General features: G+C 37.6%; 1 protein-coding gene across 1 annotated transcript in view; it reads left to right on the forward strand.

Annotated features, from left to right (window-relative positions):
* The first annotated feature begins 425 nt into the window (after positions 1–425).
* LOC102216695 (doublesex- and mab-3-related transcription factor 1-like) overlaps positions 426–22,303 on the forward strand; it is a 31,886-nt gene continuing 10,008 nt past the window's right edge. Inside the window, 4 exon segments of the mRNA NM_001286311.1 lie at positions 426–650; positions 4,937–5,111; positions 9,603–9,763; positions 17,862–18,036. Of these exon segments, the coding sequence (NP_001273240.1) occupies positions 426–650; positions 4,937–5,111; positions 9,603–9,763; positions 17,862–18,036 (736 nt within the window).

Raw genomic sequence — 22,303 nt, forward strand, 5'->3', positions numbered from 1 at the left:
CAAGTAAAAGTAAAACATACTCTTAAAAGTAAAACTTTTCTTGAGTCCTTTCCCCCCCAAAACGTTATTTGAGTAAATGTAACTACCTCCCTCTGCTGTTTGTACACAATTAATGTTTTTTTTAACTAGTACTAGTTATTTATAAGCAATCCTCTTAACAATTACATGTTTCAACTTGTCTTGAAACTATATGAGCGTCAGTTTCTGAAATGAGTGATATATAAAATAAAGAACATTTTCAGATTATTCTAGTTCTTTTATTATTATCATCATTCTTATTTGAAAGCTCCTCTCCCAGTTTGCTCATGGGAGGGGCTGTAATCTCAAATCCGGGCACCAGTATAAAACTGACCCAGTGAACTCCTGCACACTCTAAACACTGTAACACTTTGACCGTCTCTGTTAGCCGAGTCCCTGGAGCCAACATGCCCGCCGTCATGAGCAGAATCCGGCCGATAAAGCCAGAGGAATCCAGGCCGCAGTCTCCTTCCAAATCCCGCAAGTCGCCCAGGATGCCCAAATGTTCCCGCTGCAGGAACCACGGCTTCTTCTCTGCCCTGAAGGGCCACAAGCGCTTCTGCAACTGGAGGGACTGCCAGTGCGCCAAATGCAACCTGATTGCCCAAAGACAGCGCGTCATGGCTGCGCAGGTAACCGTTACTGCTGCCGTCATCCGGCCGTTAACGACTCCCGAAATAGTCCCTCAATTTTAACTCTTTAAATGTAATTATATTGATTTAAAATCACGTTATTATCGCTTTTATTGTTTTTAATTCAAATAAAACGCGAACATTTCAGATGAAATGCATGTGACTTGTGTTAGCATGATTTTGAGCCAGCAAGCTAGCCGTTAATGGCCGCGATGCTACATTTTACTCACATAAAACTGGAAAGTAGCAAAAACTAATCAGTTACTTTGTATATATTTTTAAAATGAATTTAGCAGGCAACTTTCTAACATGTTTAAGTAACAATGATTAGTAATTTTTTGTTTGCTCATATGTTTTGATATTTAACTGGTGTTTTAGAAACAATCAGTTTGTATGTCCGGGGTGTTCAAGGTGCGGCCTGCGGACCATTTGCGACCCGATGACTAATTTTGCTGTCAGTGCAGAGATAAAAAAAAATAAAATTGTTATTTACATCTTAGAATGTTAAAATGATTAAAGTATTAATCTTTTAATAATTAATTTTTGGTAAACTGAACCATAAATATACACTGACTGTGCTCTTAAATCTCAATTTAATTGACTCATTATCTGCTAAATATGGCAAATATTTTTTAAAAAGAGAATCCCAAATCCACTCTTATTGCTGAGAATAGACCAAAAAGCAAAAATCAGTCAACCCACACAGAAAATGGCAAACTACAGGCGTTTCTTTTAATTGGAACAAACCTATAAAACACATCTTTTGTCCTCAAACATGACTATTTTTTTTAATAAAACATTTCTTGAAGAGTTTATACATTTTATGCTTTTTCGTTTTTGATGATTTTGGCTGATGTGGAAAAAAGTTCAGATGCCACGGTTGTATGGCAACACAGATTATTTGAGTACTAAATATTTAAAGTAACAGCAATGTATTGTAAAAAAAAAAAACTAGTAAAAAAGTTACAACATTACAAGATAAAAGACACTAAAATTTATAATCAAATGATCAAAAGTGTATATATTGGATAACTTATATACAAGTTTTATCCCAGTTATTTTGTTACTGTGCTTTTTTAAGTGTATCAAAGATAAGCTGTGCATATATTTTACACATATTACAGGATTATTACAAAGCAACATGTTGCAAAAAGTCCATTCATCATTAATGATTATAACAGATTTCTAATGACTCGTCTTAATCAGCTTTAAAACCAAAAATTACTCTTTAAGACAAATAAACAATCAGTTAATTTTAATAGCAAAGATCCAACTATATGGATAATTTTCCTTTTTTCTTATGGAAATTTACACCAAGAGCTCCATTCAGAAATACATCCCACACATGTTGCTGGACGATAAATTGTCCCAGAAGTTAATGTGATAAACAATAATGTTGTTTTGAGACCGTTTTAAAGTAATATGGTAGATGAGGCATTCTCCAAAATCTATGAACTTTAAATTCTGGTGAACATTTAACACTGGAACTGCAGGACATTTTAAATATCAAGAACAACAAAAACAGCAAATAAAATGAGCTATGGGTCTGTAAACAAAATTGCCCATCTAAATAAAGAGCTGGTTGAGACTGAAGACTTTTATCATCCAGTTTTTGGTAGAAGGAGAAAAGCAATAAACCATGCAAATTGAAATGATTGAGTTTGTTTTAATTTATCGTGGGATTAATTGATTCATTGCAACATGTCTAACTATAGTGCTTACTTCTTACCACTGCAAATCTTTGCTATAGCAGTTTTTAAATCAAAAACGGACTGAAACACCAGCAACATTTAATTTCCCATTGGAATAAATAAATGTTTTTTTAATTGAATTTCTAACATTTCCTCTCAGTTTGTAGTCAATGTTTTCAATGGGAGAAATAATGTACCTTTCATTTTTATTTCCTGACTTATTTAAAGTGAGCATTTAAAATAAGTGTTAGGAGAACTGATGTTGCATTTGTTCTGAAATATAATTAGAAATAGGCCTTCATGGGGTGTGCTGTGGTGGCGCAGGGGTTAAGCACAACCCACATATAACCCTTGGTCCTTGACACGGCTGTCGCAGGTTCGATTCCCGGCCTGGCGGCCTTTGCCGCATGTCTTCCCCCTTCTCTCATTGCCCTCTTTCCTGTCGATTCACTGTCAAATAAAGGTCACTAGAGCCAATAAAATCTTTAAAAAAAAAAAAGAAATAGGCCTTCACGATAAGAAATTTTGCTGAATGGTTAATTGTCTCAAAAATTATTGCGATAAACGATAATATTGTTTGAAGACCTTTTTACACTGATTTAATGGAAATGACGTAATAATGCATGCGATTTCCTGCCAAAGATAGATACACTTTATTTTCAAAAGAACACTAAACACTGGAACTGATAAACAAAATAAACTAAACAACCAAAAACAAAATAAAATGGATTCTCAGTCTCCATTAACAAAAAATGTACTTGAATAAAAACTAAACAACATAAAGCCAAAGTGGAAATAAATACTGCATTCAACCAAAAGAGGGCAGATTATGAAGTCTGTATATTATGTTGCCCTTCAGTAATAATTCGATTTAAATAGAGAAGATGGGCACATCGACTACCTGATGCAATAGTTCACACTACATGATTTTTTGCTCCTATTTTTCCCCTTAAGACCATCTTAGAACGTTGGTGGTTCTAAGATTGTCGCTTACGATTTCGTAACCGATCCTCCTGTAGCGTGTGGTGTGTTACGGTAGATCAGGGGCTCAATAGGTCGATCACGGGAAGGTTTTCAGTTGATCTCTGCAGTTGGTGACAAACTGAACGCCGCCAGGACCATGAGAGCAGAACTTCCTCTTCTGACGCGCTTATCAAAATATTCACTAAGATCCTAAACGTATGTAGCTTCATTAAAGAACAATATATATATATATATATATATATATATATATATATATTTAAATCAACAAAACCTGTTAAAATTTATATTCTCAGTAATTATTGTTTCAACAAGGTGTTGCGCAATTCAGTGAGTTTCAGTTCCATTAACAAAAAAAAAAGCGACTCAAAGACCGACTGACTAGCAGAGCAGGAGTTTACATTAGCTAACCAACCAATAATCGAGAAATAAATATCAAGCCTGGAAACTTGACATCGTAACGGACTGAATGTTACGTTTTTAACATAATCGCTGCTCCGCTTGCGGGGCGCAGGCGGTTGCCACGGCAACGGGTGTGCTTAGCGACAAAGAGAGAGAGAGAGAGAGTAAAACGGTAGGGGAATCTCACTGAGGAAGAAATATACTGCATTAGGTTTTCTATCACTTTATTATTGCTGCTATAACTGATGTATATTTGCATATAAAATAAGTCAATAGAGTTTAATATACAATTTTTATGTCTTCGTGTCATGAGGTAGATCTCAGCCGGCTGGTGAGAGAAAAAGTAGATCTTGGTATCAAAAGTTTGAGCACCCTGCGGTAGATCGTTGTTGCCTCTCAGATCTAAATCAGGGGTTTTTCCCCGACTGGGAGCCTGTTGAATGTGACAGGTAGCCAATGTGGATTCTCCTCAGTGCTTTCTGAGGGGAAATTACGGAGGGGAATCCCAAACAGCTGACACCTGAAGTCCAGCAGATATTGGAGATGATACGTGGAAACAACATTAATGTTTATTCAACATTTTGTTCAAAGAATATAGAAATGACAAGAGGAGGAGTTGGAGCCAAATTGCTACCGCAGTTGATAAACCCGGTAACTTTTCAGCTGTTCTTCGTTAACGAGACGTAAATAGGTTCTAATGATTTTCATTCAGTCAGGACTTTACGCTGACACTGGCCACATGCATTGCAGGTAGATTGTAGTAAAGCATTGATTAATGCCTGGTTTTAAAATTAGTTAACTGAACTTGTAGCCATTATTTTGTGCCCATTGTTGGACACCACAGGGCAGGACCGAACCCAATTGAACCGTTATACCAAGGATTTCTGTCGGCTCATGTTTGGTCTGTCAGGTTTTGAAAATGGGCCGACAATCGGCCTCTAAGATCGTGTTGTGTGCGCTGGGCTTTACACTAAGGAAATGAGGAAGGGGGCGTCAGTGGAGAGCACCGGAGTTGAGCCTTTTTTCATTCAGTGTCATCAACAGGAAGAGAAAAAAGCCGGAAGAGACAATAATGCCGATAATTAAAATGACGTCGATAGTTTTAATTTATCGTACGATTAATTGATTTATCGTTTATCGTGACAGGCCTAATTAGAAATGAAGGTAACATTTCTAAGCAGATGGTTTCTAATCAATCTTTTCCCCGTTCAGGTTGCTCTGAGGAGGCAGCAGGCCCAGGAGGAGGAGCTGGGCATCAGTGCCCCCGTCAATCTGTCCGGCCCCGATGTGATGGTGAAAAACGAAGCCGCTGCCGACTGCCTCTTCTCTGTGGAGGGCCGATCCAGTCCATCCACCAACTTCAGCCACTCATCCCTCGCTGTGTCAGGTGAGCATCTGTGTCATGTTCATGTTTGTGGTTGTAGGATAGAAAAGGCTTGTTTTCTGCTAGCTTTTAATGGTTGCTATGGAGACGTGATAACCCTTATAATGTCACTCTCTAACAGTGAACTTCACTTTTTGTGGTGGCAAGATAAACTGAGCTCATTTTCCAGCCTTTATCTGATGGTGTCCTGTCATATTTCAACCCCAGGGAAACAAACTATTCAGAAGTTCCTAGAGGTTTTGATCCCATTAAAAATAAAAATATATGCTGAATTTAAATTTATTTTTAAGTTCTCATTAGGGTTGTCCATATCTGTGGCAGCACTGATTGTGTTCAAAAATATATTTCTCAAAGGAAGGTTTCAATCTGGCATCATTTTCTTCCAGTTCAACTTTATATGTTGGAAAAGAAACACTGCAGGTAATGTGTTGAATTAAAAAAGAGGGGTGACAATACAGCTGGAACCCTTTAATATTCATTTTTTTAATATGAATATTATATAACAAACTGGTGGGTTATATGTGTAGACCCAGTAGTGTGGTAATGTGAGTTTCACGCTCGTTTTAATGGCATTACTGCACCAAAATGAAATCATGTACATTCCCTTTCCTGAAACTGTTCTGCAGCACCATTTATGGTTGAATTGAATTAATAATAGAATTTTAAATATTATCTCAGAGGGAAAAAAAATCACAGATTAGGTATAAACACCAGGCAATCTTTTTAATGTTTCAAAATCCTCTGGAGAAAAAAAAAGGGAAAGCTGCTGACTCAGCTTGTTATTAGAACAATAATAGCTGTGCCACTCGCTTGTTCTGTATCGGCCATTTGACTGTGCAGAACCCACAGGTGACAAAAACAACTGGATACAATGAATGAGGGGAAGCAGAAGGAAAAGCTTTTTCATAATAACAACCTGATCGAGAACCAGATCTTCTGAATTCAGTTAATGCAACTTAAAAATGAATTACTTCATATTCATAGTTCCCCATTTCGACATTCTCATCTGAGTTCACTGCGTGGACTTTCACCATGATGTCGAGCTTTTTAAGGATCTTTAATTGTTATTAATTTTGTCAGACGGGTCCTTTTGAAGTGATTTCTGGATTGAGAACAGGAGTGGCCGTAATCAGGCCTGGTTGTGATAAACCACATTTGATGTCAAACCTTTTCCTAGTAGAAAAAGTTAAATGTAGGTCTGGACAATAAATCAATAACAATATTGATTGCTATAGAAACGTGATCAATATCAATAGATAATACGTCTGATAGAATATTCAATATTAAATATATAGAATATTCACTGAACTCTGATCCAGAACTGCACAGCATTCTGGGAGATGTAGGCTCAATCGGCGAGCTAAACAAGGTTGGTGGCATCAGCTAACCGACTCTCTCCCTGGTTGCCTGGCAACAACCTGTTGAGTAACTTGTGCAGCAGCAGTTTAAGATCCTACCACTCATATTTCAAAATAAACGGTGCTATTACTGCCACTACCTTTCCTGCTAAGCTTTCCCCTAAAAATAGACCACCGATGATATTAGACAGGAAAACGTTCAGGACTGTGCAGCTAAAATCATTGAGTCAGACCTGGAGAAGGTGACCGTTAAATTAAATTGGCTACATGTTTAAGATTGAAAGCTCACAGGTGAGCCAGAAGCTAGAGCTACTGACAGCATAGTAAACAGAGATAAATGGTAGAAGAGCAGATATTGGAATGGAAAACAACATGCTAACAGACCTATAAATGCTAACAGACCTGGAAATGCTAACAGACCTATAAATGCTAACAGACCTGGAAATGCTAACGGCAGTGCTAACCGCTAAGAGAATTTTGGAAATGTGCATTTACATTTACAAATATTCAGATATTTTTATTCAATACATCTGCCACGGTAGAATAATAATAACAAGCATACATATAATTAAGCAAAAAAATATTCATACCTCTGGAATATTTAATAAGCTCAGCAAACAGGCTGCAGCCACTGGGCTCCGTTCTCCTCCAGTTGCATCACTCAAACCACGCGCTTTTTCTAGGAGAGCTATTTGGTTGATTTAACACTTCAAAACATTTGCTAGCTAATTAGAAACCAAATAATTTGACCTCAGGAAATATTCTACCATTTAAAATAACTTTAGATATGCACTTTAAAAAAAACAGGAAGTGAAAACTGTGGATAGAACAGCAAAAGTCACTCCACCAGCATGGCAGAATTTCAGATATTTAAAACAAAAAAATAATAAATTATTGTTGATATCAACTGATATGAAACGTTTATATTGTGATGCGTTTTTCAGCCATATCGTCAAGGCCTAATATGTGCATAAATCACCATATTGATTGTCATTGTGTTGCAAACTTATTTAAATGTTTTTGCTTATTTCAGGTTTGGCTATATAAAGCTGCTATCATTTGTATGTTTTCTTGCTGTAGTCTTTAAAAAGAAAACAAGTCAACATTTTTGGGAGAAAATGTATCAAAATTAGTACCAAGTTGGTGTTTGTCTGATAAAATCCTGGCAAGCTAAATAGTGTTATTTCAGCTATAATTACATGCATGTCGGTCAGAACGCCTCTAATCTCTGAGGCACCTGCTGACTCAGTTCTGCGCTCGCTCCCGGCTTGCAGCAGAAAACAGTTTTTCCATTGTTGACTTTATCCTAGTAGGAGGCTCGTTAGCAGGGAACGTATGATATGGACCTGTCATGTGATGAAGGTCAAGGCTGCTTACGCTCCGTTTCTCCCTGCTTTGCTGAGTGAAAAAAAGTCAACTTTGTCCTCAGAACAGTGAGAGCGAGCTGTGCTGGAAAGAGGAGTGAAGCACTCATTGATACGGTGATGACAAGATTGGCTTCGGAGCGGGGACAAAAGACTTAATATCTGAGGATTCAGGGATGCACAGTGTCTTCATTGTGCAAAACCAAAAGATCGTGGTCTGCCTGAGAGGAATGTGGCCTTGCTGATAAGGAAAGCACAACAGATAGCCAGTAATTATCTTGAACTTTTCATCCTGGAAGAATTATCCATCACACAGGTCCATCTTGATCTGAATGTCACTGCAAAGTTCGGTCATTTTAGTCATTCAGTGATGCAGTTCATTTCTCCTTTGGATGATTACAATTTATTGTAAAGGAATGCCCTAAGGTTAATTTCTGGCTTCCTAATACAAATGAAAGGAAAGTTGAGTGGAAGAAAGAAATATTTAGTAGAAAGATGCTGAGATTACAGGAACAACTGCAGGATTCGGTGCTCCATTCCTTGTGTTAAACCCAAAGTGCATAAAAACACAGTTTAGTCACCTTTATTACTCATAATGATAGAAAAGTGCCATGACTCTTTGGAAAAAGATTGTTTTGATGTTTGAAACAGAGAAAATAAATACATTTTTTCACGAATAGATCTGCCAGACTTCCACACAGCTTTCTTTCTGTAGAAATACTGAACTTCTGTTAATATTATGCACTTTATTTATGTTTTTTAAATATATCTTTTGTTTTTATTTACTAAATTATCCACTATTAACACCAATCTATTGAAGATCCTTATTCCCTTATATGCTATTTGAGATACAGCTAAATTAGTTTCACAAAACATTTTTATTTAATCTTCCAGCATGTCCATACATACACAAACTTTAACCCTGCAAGATCCCTGTAATATTATATCTATTTCAAACAAAAACGTGGAGAAATATTGGCTTTGTTATTTTTTAAACAAAACTTAAAGATTAAAGCCCATTGTTCACTCTTAGAAAGCTACTGAGTTAGAAATATCCATATAATTTCCTGAGGAAGATGTCTAGAACATGTGCATATATGCAAAATGCAAACTAATTATTTTATATTATATTTAATATTACTATTTAATAAAACCTTACAAAAACAAAAGCAAATCTGAAAACATATTTTTATTTCTAAAGACTTCATTGAAAACCAGCTTCATTGGTTGATTTATTTGGTTTTCTTTGTGTTTTTTAAATGTGGGTTCTCCAACATTTCTCCAGTAAAAAATATTTTTATTGGTCTTGTGTATTATTTTGATGATTTTATTTACATTTTGTTTTTTTAAAGATTATGCATCAGTTGTAAATCACCAAAATGAACAGAAACAAATGCTTGAAATAAATTTTCACTGTGTAATAAGTCTATCTTTCTAGCTAAATTCCTCCTCTAATTAAACTTTCAGACAATATTCTCATTGTGACAGGTCTACATATTTTAAAGTAAATATAATCTTTACCAGCACCAGCAGATGGCGCTGTTTAATCTTGGTTTGAAAAAGACGCTCAGGAAAACTTCTACTACAGCAAACATTTCATCCAGGTGGAACAAAGTAATACCCTCTGAGTGTTTTTTTAACTGGAGCTGGAAAATAATTAAAGAATATGAAAAAATAAATCTTTACTATCTGTAATCTTCAGATTACAGATAAAAGGCCACAACACTTTATTTGACACAATCTTAGACTTACGCTTTAATTTTTTTTTCCAGGAAGTCGCTCTTCAGCGTCCTCCAGTCCCTCCTCTTCCTCTGTTAGGCCTCATGCTGAGGGAACTTCTGACCTTCTGCTGGAAACCTCCTATTACAACTTCTACCAGCAGTCACGCTACCCCCCCTACTATACCAATCTGTACAACTACCCACAGTACCAGGTAACACACAACATGAGAAATATGTCATGTTTCAAGTGAAATAATCTGCCAATGCAAATAGAACTTTGTATGCTGTTTTCTTAAGTTAAAGCCTACTTCATTTGTAGGCTGTCTTTGAAAACTTGCATTAAAAATGATCTACATCCAGACATCTAAAGTAAAACAACTTTAAATTTCAACAGAACAACAAGGAAGCAAATATAGTTCAGTCAAACAGAAGAAACCATTTGGAGAAGTCGTAGATATTCACATGAGGTATAAAGCTGTTAGAGAAGTCATCTGTGCAACCGTTTGGGTCATTATGGTCAGCAGACCCGACCCGATCGCTCCCCCCAGTCCTGTCTAGTCCGCTTTAATCGAACTCCAGTTCATTTGTTTAGAAAATCCGGTTTGCTTGTGGAGTTGTGAATGCATAATCGAATTCTGATGTGGATTATAAAAGTTCTGGTTCGGTTCTAATACATATGTGAACACCACGGGGACCGGAGACAGATCCAAAATCAGGAAGTGGACTACAGCGCAGGGCATTCTGGGTAAATACAACCAAAACCAATAGAGCTTTGGAACTGACGTCATTGCGTGTGACGTTTACGTCTCGCGGTCGCTCGGCGCCATCTTTTGAGGCTACAGACCAAAACAAACTTTATTCCGGCGTTTTCATTGTGTTACCGACCGCATCGCAGTTGTTTTCAAGTTGGATATTGGATTTTCGCGCTCCGCGGAGTAAAGACCGTTTAGCTCAAGGTTGATCCGATTTATGAACGCTAATTCCGGCCAGCTGTTCTCTAGCGCTCCCTCTTCAAGCGCTCGGAGGTTTGGGGACCGTCAGTTTCCGAACCAAACACTCCTGTAAATAAATGCCTTGTGACCAACTGATACAAAAAAGTGATAATTCATGCTATTACACAAAACACAATATCCTCTATTAAAATTTTAAGTCATATTCAATATTTAAAATAATTTTAATATTAGTTTTCTTCAATAGCTTTCAAATCGCTGCCCCATTAACTCAAAATCAGTGTGAAATTGTTCTTTTAGACTGTATAGATGAAGCACACTCATCTTTATTACATTTTGACCCCTTTTTTATTTTATATTTTAAAAATGTTTAAATGTTTTTTTTTTCATAACATGTATTACCTCAGATGATCATCACATTTGTTACCTGTAATGTTCAATTACATAAAATTCTAGGACAGGATCAATTTCATTACATGTTCACTTCTTACCTGAAATATGTTAAATACAACAAATATTTATTTAAAGTGTGATCTTTTCATAACATTTACTTGTCACCTTTATTGTTTACTCTGAAATGTTTAATTACACATTAAATATTTAAAGATGGACTCTTTCATCTGGTTTGCTTGTTTACATTAAATGTTTACTGCAAAATGTCTGATTATATAATTGTTTACTTTAATCACATAAAATGTTTATTTAAAAATATAATCTTTCATTACATGTATGTTTATTACCTGAAATATTTTAAATATCAAATTTTTACTTAAAATGTGATTCATTTCATCACCTGTTAACATGCAACTTGAAGAGCTTTAATCAAACGTATCATGAATGTTTTACCACATTAAATTATTAAATGACAGAAAACAGAAACTTCCAACTGAACACATATTTCAACACCAATGGTTCATGTTCCTCTTCAGAGTCTGCAGCCTTGCTGAGCTTTTCTCCTGCGGTTTCCTCCTCAGCCTCTCCAACTTCCTCCTCTTCTAGGAGGAGGAAGTAAAATCATGTGTTTTACATGATTTACATGTAAAACACATGATTTACATGAGGTAAATCATGTGTTTTCATGATTTACCTCTTCTGGGGTAAATCATGAAAACACAGTCTCTGTAACTTGTTGATCCATCATGGTTTTGCTGTATCACCTCTTTAATTGACGTGCATGTCGGTCTGATGTTGTGGCGTTTACCTCACAGTGACCCAGATTCAGTCTGGATTGATCTAATCCATTTCATACGTCGGTTTGCCTGGAAGAGGAAATATCAGAACACATATCGGTATTAATATTGTAAATTTGATAACACTAGTAAAATAGTTTACTTCACAATAATGGAATAACCTCGATGTCAACTGACAAAACTCGGACCATGCTGCATAAAAAATATAAGCCCGACCTAAACAAGGTTGATCCACTTAAATGTAACATACGTGACATTTAACATCAACATAACTGAACATGAGTCACCTGGACAAAATCATAGCTAAACATTATGACACAACACCAACAAAGCGAATTTAGACACTCACCAGAATGGACATGTCTGGAGCAAACTCGTAGATAACTTGGGATGTTGGAGGACGTGATATCAGGACGTCTCACCGCTGATACCCGGGACATTCGTCTCCTTTTCGTTAGCCCCGATAGCTTAGCTTCCTCGCGTTGTTTACAGGCAGGAAAACAGTGAAACGAAAGTCCGTTTTCCATCTTTTTACCGCTTTGGTCGTACCATCGGACATTACATCCAATAACGCAGCAAGTTCGAACCATTGCTAATTAATTTTAAGTAACTTGGATTCAAAAATTAAAAATATCTGTGAGACAGTCGATTTGTCGGTTATGTATATGGCCTCACAAGATGGCGCTCATATCCCTACGCCTAGAGCAGTGACGTCACGTTCCAAAGCTCTATATGCTAGTTTAGCGCTAGTAGCAGAAAACCAAAGAGAAATCCTCCAACAGCTAAAATCTGACACCACTCCATTTTTGTTTACATTTTGTGAAAAAGGAAGTTGCGCTTAGTGTCTTCTTCAGTGGTTTTTGTGTTGTTTCCTTTAGTGGTTCTCGGTGCAGCGCCCCCACAGGCGAGAAGGAGAACAGGTTTTTCTAAAGGTTTGGGCCGTCTGACCCACTGCAGTGTGAAAGAGAACCACAGCAGCTGAAAATGTAACAAATGTTGCAATTTTGTCCCCAATTGAACCGAGTCTTCCAGAGTATCAGATGTGAAATAATCAGTCTATGAATCCCTGACTTTTTCTGCTTGGTTGGACCAAATGTTATTTGATTCTAATAGTGGGCAGTATGGCTTCAACATTACAATACTAGAAGATTATTATTTGCTTAAACAAATAATACAACAACAGAAAAAAAATTGTAATTAAGAATATTTGGAGTTACTGGTTACTTTGCTGTCATTATCTGTCAAATCAAACAACATTCTTCCACACATTGTGGTAATGTAACGGAAATAAATCAATACATAGAGTAACATAAATGTGCCACTGTTTCCCTGCGTTTGTCCTAGAAAGTAGAATTGGCATTAATCTCCCCTTTTGTGCCTTTAAAGGTACTCGTCATGGTCAGCAGGATGAAATATTAGAATTTTTTTACATTTTTATTTTTGGTTTTATTAGTGAACCAAGTGGTTGCAGCTACATTCGAAATATTCAACACTGCTGACCTCCTGTGTCCGACAATAAAGGCTGATCATTTTTAATTTACTCAGAATATACTTCCATAATTTAAAACATTATACTTTTAAAAAGGTAGGTACTGAGTAAAAGGTTAGTGCAAATAGTAATGGTTTCAAAATGCAGTTAAACTTAGTTGTTAGTTTCATCTGGCAGCTAGCGTTTGGTCCCTCCTCCAGCTGTGTGTACATGCACTGATTTATACTGGAATGTATCTCTGTTGTGTCCAAAGGAAATTAGATTATGCATGAAGCAGATTATAACTATAACTCTCCCCTGATCCCTGACGATGTGGTTTGGTTTTTTTATGAAGATCATTTTTCCCACCTCTCTCTGCCTCCCTCCGGTTTCCTCCAGTAGCAACATCTAGTTTTGGGGTCACTGCCTCTGCCACCCTGCAGAGGCTAAATTGCAAAGGTTAATGGTATTGTCTGTCGGCAGAAGAACAAACCGCCATGCTTCAGCGCTTGAGGAAGAAAGTGAGTCCATTAATGCTAATCAGTTAGCGCTCTTTAGCATAATTTAGCCATCCTCCTTTGTGATTTATGATTTTTTTTGGCAGGCTGTCGGGTTGAAGGGGTTACGTGATGTGATTCTCTAAATTTACTGGCCACTCTTTTTGTAATTCCAGAGTTTATTATTTGTGGATTCTATTAATGCCACAAACAAACAGTGGGAAGGAGAAAGATGACTTTTTTTTTTTACTTTTATTGTTTTTTGCTTAAAAATAGTCTATTTATTTGACCATACTTCAGTTTTATTAAACTTCAAGCGTCATCCTTGAGGTACCCAGTTAAGAATTAATGTTTTATATTTTCAGGAAAAATTATTTCATAAAACACAGTTTCATATCTTCTCTTACTAATCAAAGATTAGGTCAGTTTCTGATGTAATTGTTATTCTTTTATCATCTAATAAAAGTGAACATTTCATCCTTTCAGGATATGCATCCTGAACACATCTGTTTATTTGGTTTTACTGTTATGTTCTTACTTCATACAGTCCATTGTAAAGATATTAATACCGCCTGAACTTTTGGAAATTTATTTAAGCTATAGCTGGTGAAATTAATGACTTTTTAAAGACTAACACAAAGTTGCACATTGTAAAGTGAAGGATGAATTACAAAAAACATTAATGTAGCAAACTCTGCATTCATGTTCTTGCCCTTTGACCCCTACAGCAGTTTTTATTTACAGTTATATATAAATTAATTGTTTTTGTTGTCAAATAGATGCTAAGTTAGGTGCAGATTAATTTGAATATAGCATATGCACATATATAAATTTAGGTATGATGCATATTAGCTATAATTTACCTCATGAAGTAACCTAATTTTGGAGTTTGAAGTATGCAGATTATATTTTTATTAATATATCTAAACAACAGCAACATACAATTATACAAGACATGGCTGCCCCCGGAGCTGACAGGCCAAGAGGATTCTTCTTGAGTTCCTGTAAAAGCACATCACCCTGAATTCATCATTCCCATCACAAATCTTGGTAGCACACCTTTCTTGTGACTGGTCAAAATTGAATTCGAATTTAAAAAATTTTTTTTTTACAAAATATTGACTCTTGGGAGTTGAACACAAAACCCCATTACGTTTTTCAGTGTTTTATTTCTCAAAATTTTATAAAAGCAGGTATCATTTACCTTCTGCTTCACAGTTTTGCCCTACTTTGTGTTGGGCTGTGAAATAAGATCCATGTAAGTAATCTTTAGTAAGTGAACTTGAGGTCCCAGCTAATCCCTTTCCAACGTGCAGCCCCAGAGGAAACATTGCGGTTGTTATCAGCGTAAGGCCATCTCCCTACTCTGCTCTGCTCTGCTCTGCTCTCGGTGCTTGGCTGCCATGCAGGTGGATGGTGATAAAATAAGGGTGGCAAAGAGCTTCCAGACAGAAGATGGTGCCAGATAAGAAGACAGGCACTGTCAGGGCGGTAATAAGCCCCCTGAGACTCAACAAGTCAGCTTATAAGCTGTAGATGTGTGGAAACTTTCATTATTAGGAAGCTTCAGTGCACTTTTCTTTCTGTTATAGATTATTAGTTGAATGTAAAAATACAAAACAGTAGATCTTCTTGTACTTATACACAGTACATAAAAAAATTACTCTCAACTTGAAACTGTTGGTGTTGTAAGGCCCATTCACACCAACTGTTTAGTTCACTATAAGCAGACTTTGCCTAGAAAGTCTGGTTTGTTTTTGAATGTGTGAATCCAACATCAAACTCTGATGTGGACCAAAAAAAGTGAACTCTGGTCTGTCTAAAAACCTCAGGCTCGGTTCAGGTAATATGAACTCTGGTTCTGTTTGAATACATATGTCAACGCCAAGCGGACCGGAAACCGTTCCAAAAGCAGGAAGCAAACTACAACCGCAGGGCATTCTGGGTAAATACAACCAAAACAAATGTATGAGTAGCTTAAATGCTCTAATGGGTAAAATGGTTTGTGGTCTTTAACTAAAGACAAAAAGCAAATCCTACAATACACACAACATGCACTCTCGTTTGCCTACAAACCTCGGTCTGGTTCGGTTCAGTGAACTTTGGTGAGGTTTGAATGCATTTCTTAACATTAAAGGGACTGGAGACCGCTCCAAAAGCAGGAAGCGCAGGGCATTCTGGGTAAATATCACCAAAACAATGCGCTACTCTAGCAATAGTGGGAGAAATGACGAGTCATTTACATTTCGTGAAGAAGGAAGGTGCCTTCAGAGGTTTTCATGTTGTTTCCTTCTTGTTGCAGCGCCCCCACAGGCAAGGAGGGGAACAGGTTGCTCAAAGGCTTTGGTTCGTTTGACACAGTGCAGTGAGAAAGAAGACCGCTTTTGTGCACAATTTGCACAGAAGCATTAAGATGGCAAGCTTAATGACCAATTTATACAGTTTATATGTTTTTCAAAAAAGATTTATACTCATAGTTACATTTTTTAATTTAACCTTTATTTTTCCAGGATAAAAAATCATTGAGATTAAACACCTTTTTTTCAAGGAAGTCCTGGCCAAGAGGCATCAAAAAATACATCGTCATCGATATAACGCACTTTACATGCGGCACTGAATATTTCATTTAGGCCAAATCCACACACTGGATCTAGATATTTACCATCCATGTTAACCAGAAAAAAAGCCTTTTGTGAGCAACTTTTGCTAAGACAGTTTAGTCCTGTGCTATATGTGGGCTGGGAGCCATAAGCTTAGTGCACTTTGAAGACTCCATTCCAATCTCTGTTGTATTTTTCACAGCCCAATACAAGAGCGGAGTGTAGCTTAAATAACAGTTTATAAAGCTGTCGCAGAGCTGATGGTGTGGACAATACGGGTGACATATTACAGGCTGACAGAAATCAAATTCCATAAAAATGAAATTGAAAACCCTCAGTGAGGCGGCCTTGCTGCTGAGTAGACAGCTCGTCTGAAAGTTTTCAGAGGTGTGGAGAAAGGCGCCAGGCGTTGCAGCTCGTTCCTGCAGCTAATGCTCATTTCCTGTTTGCTTCCTAATGCGTTGCTTATGAATGTCTGGAGCTGCATCAGGTCATGTAGTGGTAGCAACAATTATCACAGATATATATGAATACAGTATGACATTCTTGGATGTAAGTTGTTTTTAAAATGTGTGTAATTTATGTTTAATCTGCAACTGCTTTTGAAGAAGGATTGGGCCTGTGCAGGCTTTTGCTACAGCGTTTACATTAAAACGTTTGTGCACGGATTTTGTTTGCTCTCTCTGTGTTTTTGTAACATTTTTGTTGCAGTTAATCTGAGCCTTTGCACGGCTGTCGAACTGACAGAGAACAAGCTGTTCTCTGTTAGAATTCAAATGAGAAAGAATTGATTATTGTTTTACCAAAAATGTAAATGTAACCTCAGACAAACTCCTAAAAAGTTAATATGAGCTGATTTTCCTTCTTTGTATTTTTTTTCTTGTTTACTGAACATATAAAGGCCAGAAGTCTAAAATTCAAGAGAGAAAGACAGACACGCCTCAACCTCAAAATTCAGTATGACTGCACTTTGTTTAAAAAGATTTATTTGCACTTCTAGGAGTTTATATTCTATAAATATTTTCCATAAACAAATAGAAGAACCCCTACTTGTATACATGTACCTTTAGTGTTTGAATGCTTGAAGGTATATGTTGCATTAGCTTGCTAAGGCACAAATGTGCGCTCACCTTTTTTGGTAGTCTGATGTTGAGAAGACACAAGTTTGCAATTGCATTTTTTCTGTTTAATAAGAAATACAATTAAAATTGCAGGTTAAACATGAACATGTTTAGTTTGTACCTGAAGGGTGGGACAATTCAACCAAAAATTTAAATGGTGAAGGACTAAAATGATGCTATTTACTGTAACAGACTGATTGACATGCTTTGGTAGAAACTAGTTTCCTTTAAAAATCTTTAGTTTTACACTTTACTTATTGTGGAAGTAGCTAACTTTGAGTTGTTTTCCTGCGGTAGCAACACCGACACTGAAGAGTGTGCCTTGCTAGTGCTTATATAAGCTGTGTTCACCAACTGGAAACAGATTTTGAGTCATAGATCAGGCCAGATCAAGGTGAAAATTTTGGCCAGTTTTACAGTGCACATCTAATTACTGTATATTCTACATATAAATGTGACATTTTTGTTGTTTTTTTGTTTAAAGCAGATGCCCCATGGGGACGGCCGCCTCCCGAGCCACGGCGTGTCCTCCCAGTACCGGATGCACTCTTATTACCCCGGGGCCACCTACCTGACCCAGAATCTGGGCTCCACCACCTGTGTGCCACCCTTTGTCAGCCTGGAGGAGAACAACAGCTGCTCTGAGACCATGGCAGGCTGTGAGCAACACAGAAACACTCCAACACACACACTTATAAGGCCCCATAAACCTTTACCCAGACTTTATCAACAGAACATCCAAGGGAGGACTGCATTCAAGTCGAGAGTGTCATAAAATTTCATTTTCACTTGCACTAAACTTTACTGCAAATCCAGTACTTTCCGTGTATGCAGGATCTCATCAATTAATTTTAAGGCTTTGCTTTACTGCTTTAATCAGCTAAATGCTTTTCTGATGTTTAAAATACAACAGAAAATGTATTAAAATATGATTCAGGTGAATTATTGAGAATTATAAAGGGGAATAGGATATAAACTGTGTAGATCTGTTCAAGAAGTCCCAAACAGTGCAGCTTTGTTTCTTTTCACCATGTTTACAGATGAAGCAGATTTAATCTCTGATTTGTGCAGCAGTAGATTTCTTTCCAGAACTCAGATGAGAATCTCAGCACAGCGTTGCTGGTTGCCTGGAGTTTATGTCTTCCTTATTACCAGGGAATGTGGGTGAATCAGATTATGTGCGTTGCTTATCATCTTCAGTAAAGTGTTTTTTGGAAATATCTAAAGAATGCAGATAAGTACGTAATAAGAGTGAGATTACTGATGGAAAGTAAAGTGGCAGCAAAAACTGAGATTACAGGGACTAATTTGTCCAGGATGGAAAATCTGTTTCTGACTATTTCAATTATTTTTCTTCAGCAAATCTTCTTGCTCTTTACATTTTAAAATGGTTTCAAAAGTGTTGTTGTGAAATAATCATTTTTAGGCGACTTGCTTTAATAACTTATAAGTACATTCTAACTGCTACTTGATTATAATTTTTGAGTACTCTACCCACCTGGGTGTAGTACTGAGATTAATATCAGTGATACATGCTGTAGTTCTTACTGTCAAACTAGCAACATTAATTTAGCTAACACAGCTTTAATGTGTTAGCTAAGACAGACGTGTGTAGCAGTAGTTTGATACTGTGTATGTTTACTCTGCCAGTCACCAGAGCCTCATTATTCATACCAAGAGTTTGTACATCCTTTACAAATCCGTTTAAACGCCGATTGTATGCGTCCATGGATTTCAGGCCGTAAAGCTCCACTAAGTACTGAAATATATCGTAGCATGAGATCGGAGGCAGCTTTTCCACATCGTCTGACATATTTTCCTTCTCTGTCTCATATGGGTCAATCCTGACAGCAGCCATTTTGTTCATATATCTTTCTCTTGCGCGTTGGTTAAGAGTGTCCGTCCACATGTGTCCGCTGTGCCTAATAAGATGGTGTGGATTCCAGTTCAGACTTATGGGACTGTTTATTCAGACCAAAAAGCACTGAATAGTTTAACCCAAATTATTTGATTGTTTCAGGCTTATTTTACTTATTCTCTTACCTTCGGATCATAAGATCACACACAGAGATCTGAAGAGGAGTGGCAAAAGCAAATGAGGCGGATTAGCAGTCAATTTTTAATTTGAAATTCCTCTGAAGTCCCTTTCATTTGCAATATGTGTTATTTATTTATCATGGCTTTATCAGCCTAATTTGTTATTGTTCTCTCTAATGTTTCACTTGAGCTGAGCTAATGCATTTTTGGCATTTGGTGGGACATTTTTATGCTAGGAACCCTGTGTTTTCTGTATCTGTGTTTTTCTCATAGTAAGATCTAATTTCTCATGAGAAGGACACAGAGACAGAGCGTCAGAATCACAGCATCAGCCTTGGTTTTCCTGAAAGGGAGCGATGACTCCACCAGCATCGTAAAGCTTAGGACCCCCACATCTGGCCTTGTAGCGCTGCTTGTTTACCACCTTCAGCTGTCCCTCTGCTGTGAGGGTCCCACGTCAGCTCCACCCTGAACCGCCATGCTCCATTACAAGAAAACAACAATCTCAGCCGGTGGTCCCACTTTTAGTGTCAATTCACCTTTAAAAAAAAAAAGTATTTATTCCCCTAGCCTATTAGAGGTTTGCAGGTTCAATGCTGAATCTTAAATTCTGATTTTTACAAAGCAGGTTGTTTATAAGCAGATCTGACCATCATTTTTTATACTGCAGGACTGAAGCTAACACAAAGAGCATCCTCTTAGCTTAACAAACACAGTTTGCAGTGTGCAGGATCCTGAAATGTGCGTCCAGCACACGGATCCCTGGGATCTGTTTCAATACACCTTCACATCAGGTCTAATTATATTCATCTTTTTTATTTTATCTCTCGAAATAAAACAGTAAAAACAAAAGCAACACAAGTTACTGAGATTCTAATCTGTCAGATCTACATGCACAATAAAAATATTTAAGTATACACAATTGTGGTGGGAGTTGATTAATTGAGTTAATTGTAATTAATTAATCTTTTTTTTTTTTTAGAAAACTCTTTATTGGCAAATTAAAAATCTCTTTTGCTGCTAAATTATTGGATAAATAGACATGAGCAAATATATTTAAGAGCAAAAGCAAATATATTTATTGCTTTTAAAATGTTGTTCAGATATCAGATTGATACAATGTGTTATTCTAGCCATTCAGTTTTCCGGTGTTTCTTTAGAAAAGTGGACTGTGGACGCTGACATTAGCGTTAGCGTCTGTGCATGTTTAGCATTGAGATGCTATTTTAGCCTTGAATAGCTTTGCTGATTGTCTAACTCATTTTAGCACAACTTGAACACAACAATAATCTTTTCCAGCAGATCATTTTTAGAACCATAAATTAAAACCGAGTGGGTCGAGAGAAGCGCGTTTGTTGGCCATCGCTGTTGTTTCTGGTATAGCTTGTGTGTCAGCAGCTGCGTTTCAATTGACCTTAAAATTACACAACTTGCAATTACGACAATATGGAAACACTGCAATTTTGAAAATTAAAAGTTTCTTCGCTGGGATGAGGTGTTTTATTTGCTCTCAGCATCACACAATTCATAAGAAGTTGTGCATCATTCAAACGTGTTGAATTCGTAGCTCTTCGGTAAAATGGCTGACTATAATTTCCAGAAAAAGGCCGTGGACGTAGCCGCTCCCAAGTAGGCGGAGTTTGTCGCTCCAACACCTGAATAAGACGCCAACCTCTGCTCTGATTGGCTGAATGATGGATATATCTGTAACTGTTCACATCAGTCGCCGGCATTATTTTTCATGACTTGTTGACGTGAGTTTAATTTAATTTCTTATTTAATAGAAACATCGCAACTGCAAAATTTTGTTTTTTTGACATTAGCCAAATAGCGACAAATATTTGCGAACATTTGTAATGAAGAAGCAGGTTACAGAAAGCAGCGTGCGCCTGGACCTTGAGGTGAAGTAAAACCATGTTTGGTTGGGATCAGACGGAGGAAACGGTTCCTGTGATCTTCCTTCCCTCCCTTCCCACACGGCGCCTGGCAGATTTATCTCCCTCCCAGGATAAGGCTAATCATTTGGCCAAATACAGAGATCCAAATAACCTTCAAGTGTGCCACGCTGTCCTTTCCCCTCCCCTCCTCACCTCTTCCTCCTCCTTCTCACTCTTCCTCCCCCCCTCTCGCTGTCTCCGCAAAATTGCCTTCTGGAGTTAGTGAGCGGGAACAGTTAAGATTTACAAACAATGATGAAGCTTGTCATGCGTCTTTCTCCATCCGTCACGGCGGTGCGGGCGGAGCCGTGGGCAGAGCCATCCCGGTGTTCTTCATAAAAGCCAGCTCGCTGTGAAATACGCCCCCGGCCGGCCTGTTTACTGCCCCGCGCTCGTCAGCAGCCGCGCCGCTGTAAATCGCCGGCCGGGAGGTGACAGTGCAGTCCATCAAACTCCCCTCCCCTCTCAACATCTCATCTCACGTCGCCTCCACTCCCACCCACCCACTCAGTACAAATATACACATACACAGAGACATCCACAGTGTTTCTCCACAAACAGCCGCCTCACGATGAGCTTCCCAGCCAGAGTTATGGTCGCCTCAGACTCATAGGTGACATTTTTCTGTCCTTGTCCCGACCAACAGAATTTAGAAGTTGGTTATCTCTCAGCACAGCAACTTTTCCTTTACTTTTCTAAAAGCGGATTTAGCCCGCAGTCAGACGTGATGATGGAGCGCCGCTCGGCCGGCTATACGTTTGTCTGTGTTGTTATATTGGTGTCAGCACAGCGCCTACTGTAATTTAAATGCAAATCAGATTGTTGAAGTATTGCAGATTTTCATCCTGCTAATCGATAGACCTGTGTGAGCCCATTAAGTTAGAAATCCATTACTATCTTTCTAGATGATATTCTATTGATTTTTCTCACTTCAATCTATATCCTACTGTAC

This window comes from Xiphophorus maculatus, chromosome 12, assembly GCF_002775205.1.
Source record: "Xiphophorus maculatus strain JP 163 A chromosome 12, X_maculatus-5.0-male, whole genome shotgun sequence".
Classification (NCBI taxonomy): Eukaryota; Metazoa; Chordata; class Actinopteri; order Cyprinodontiformes; family Poeciliidae; genus Xiphophorus; species Xiphophorus maculatus.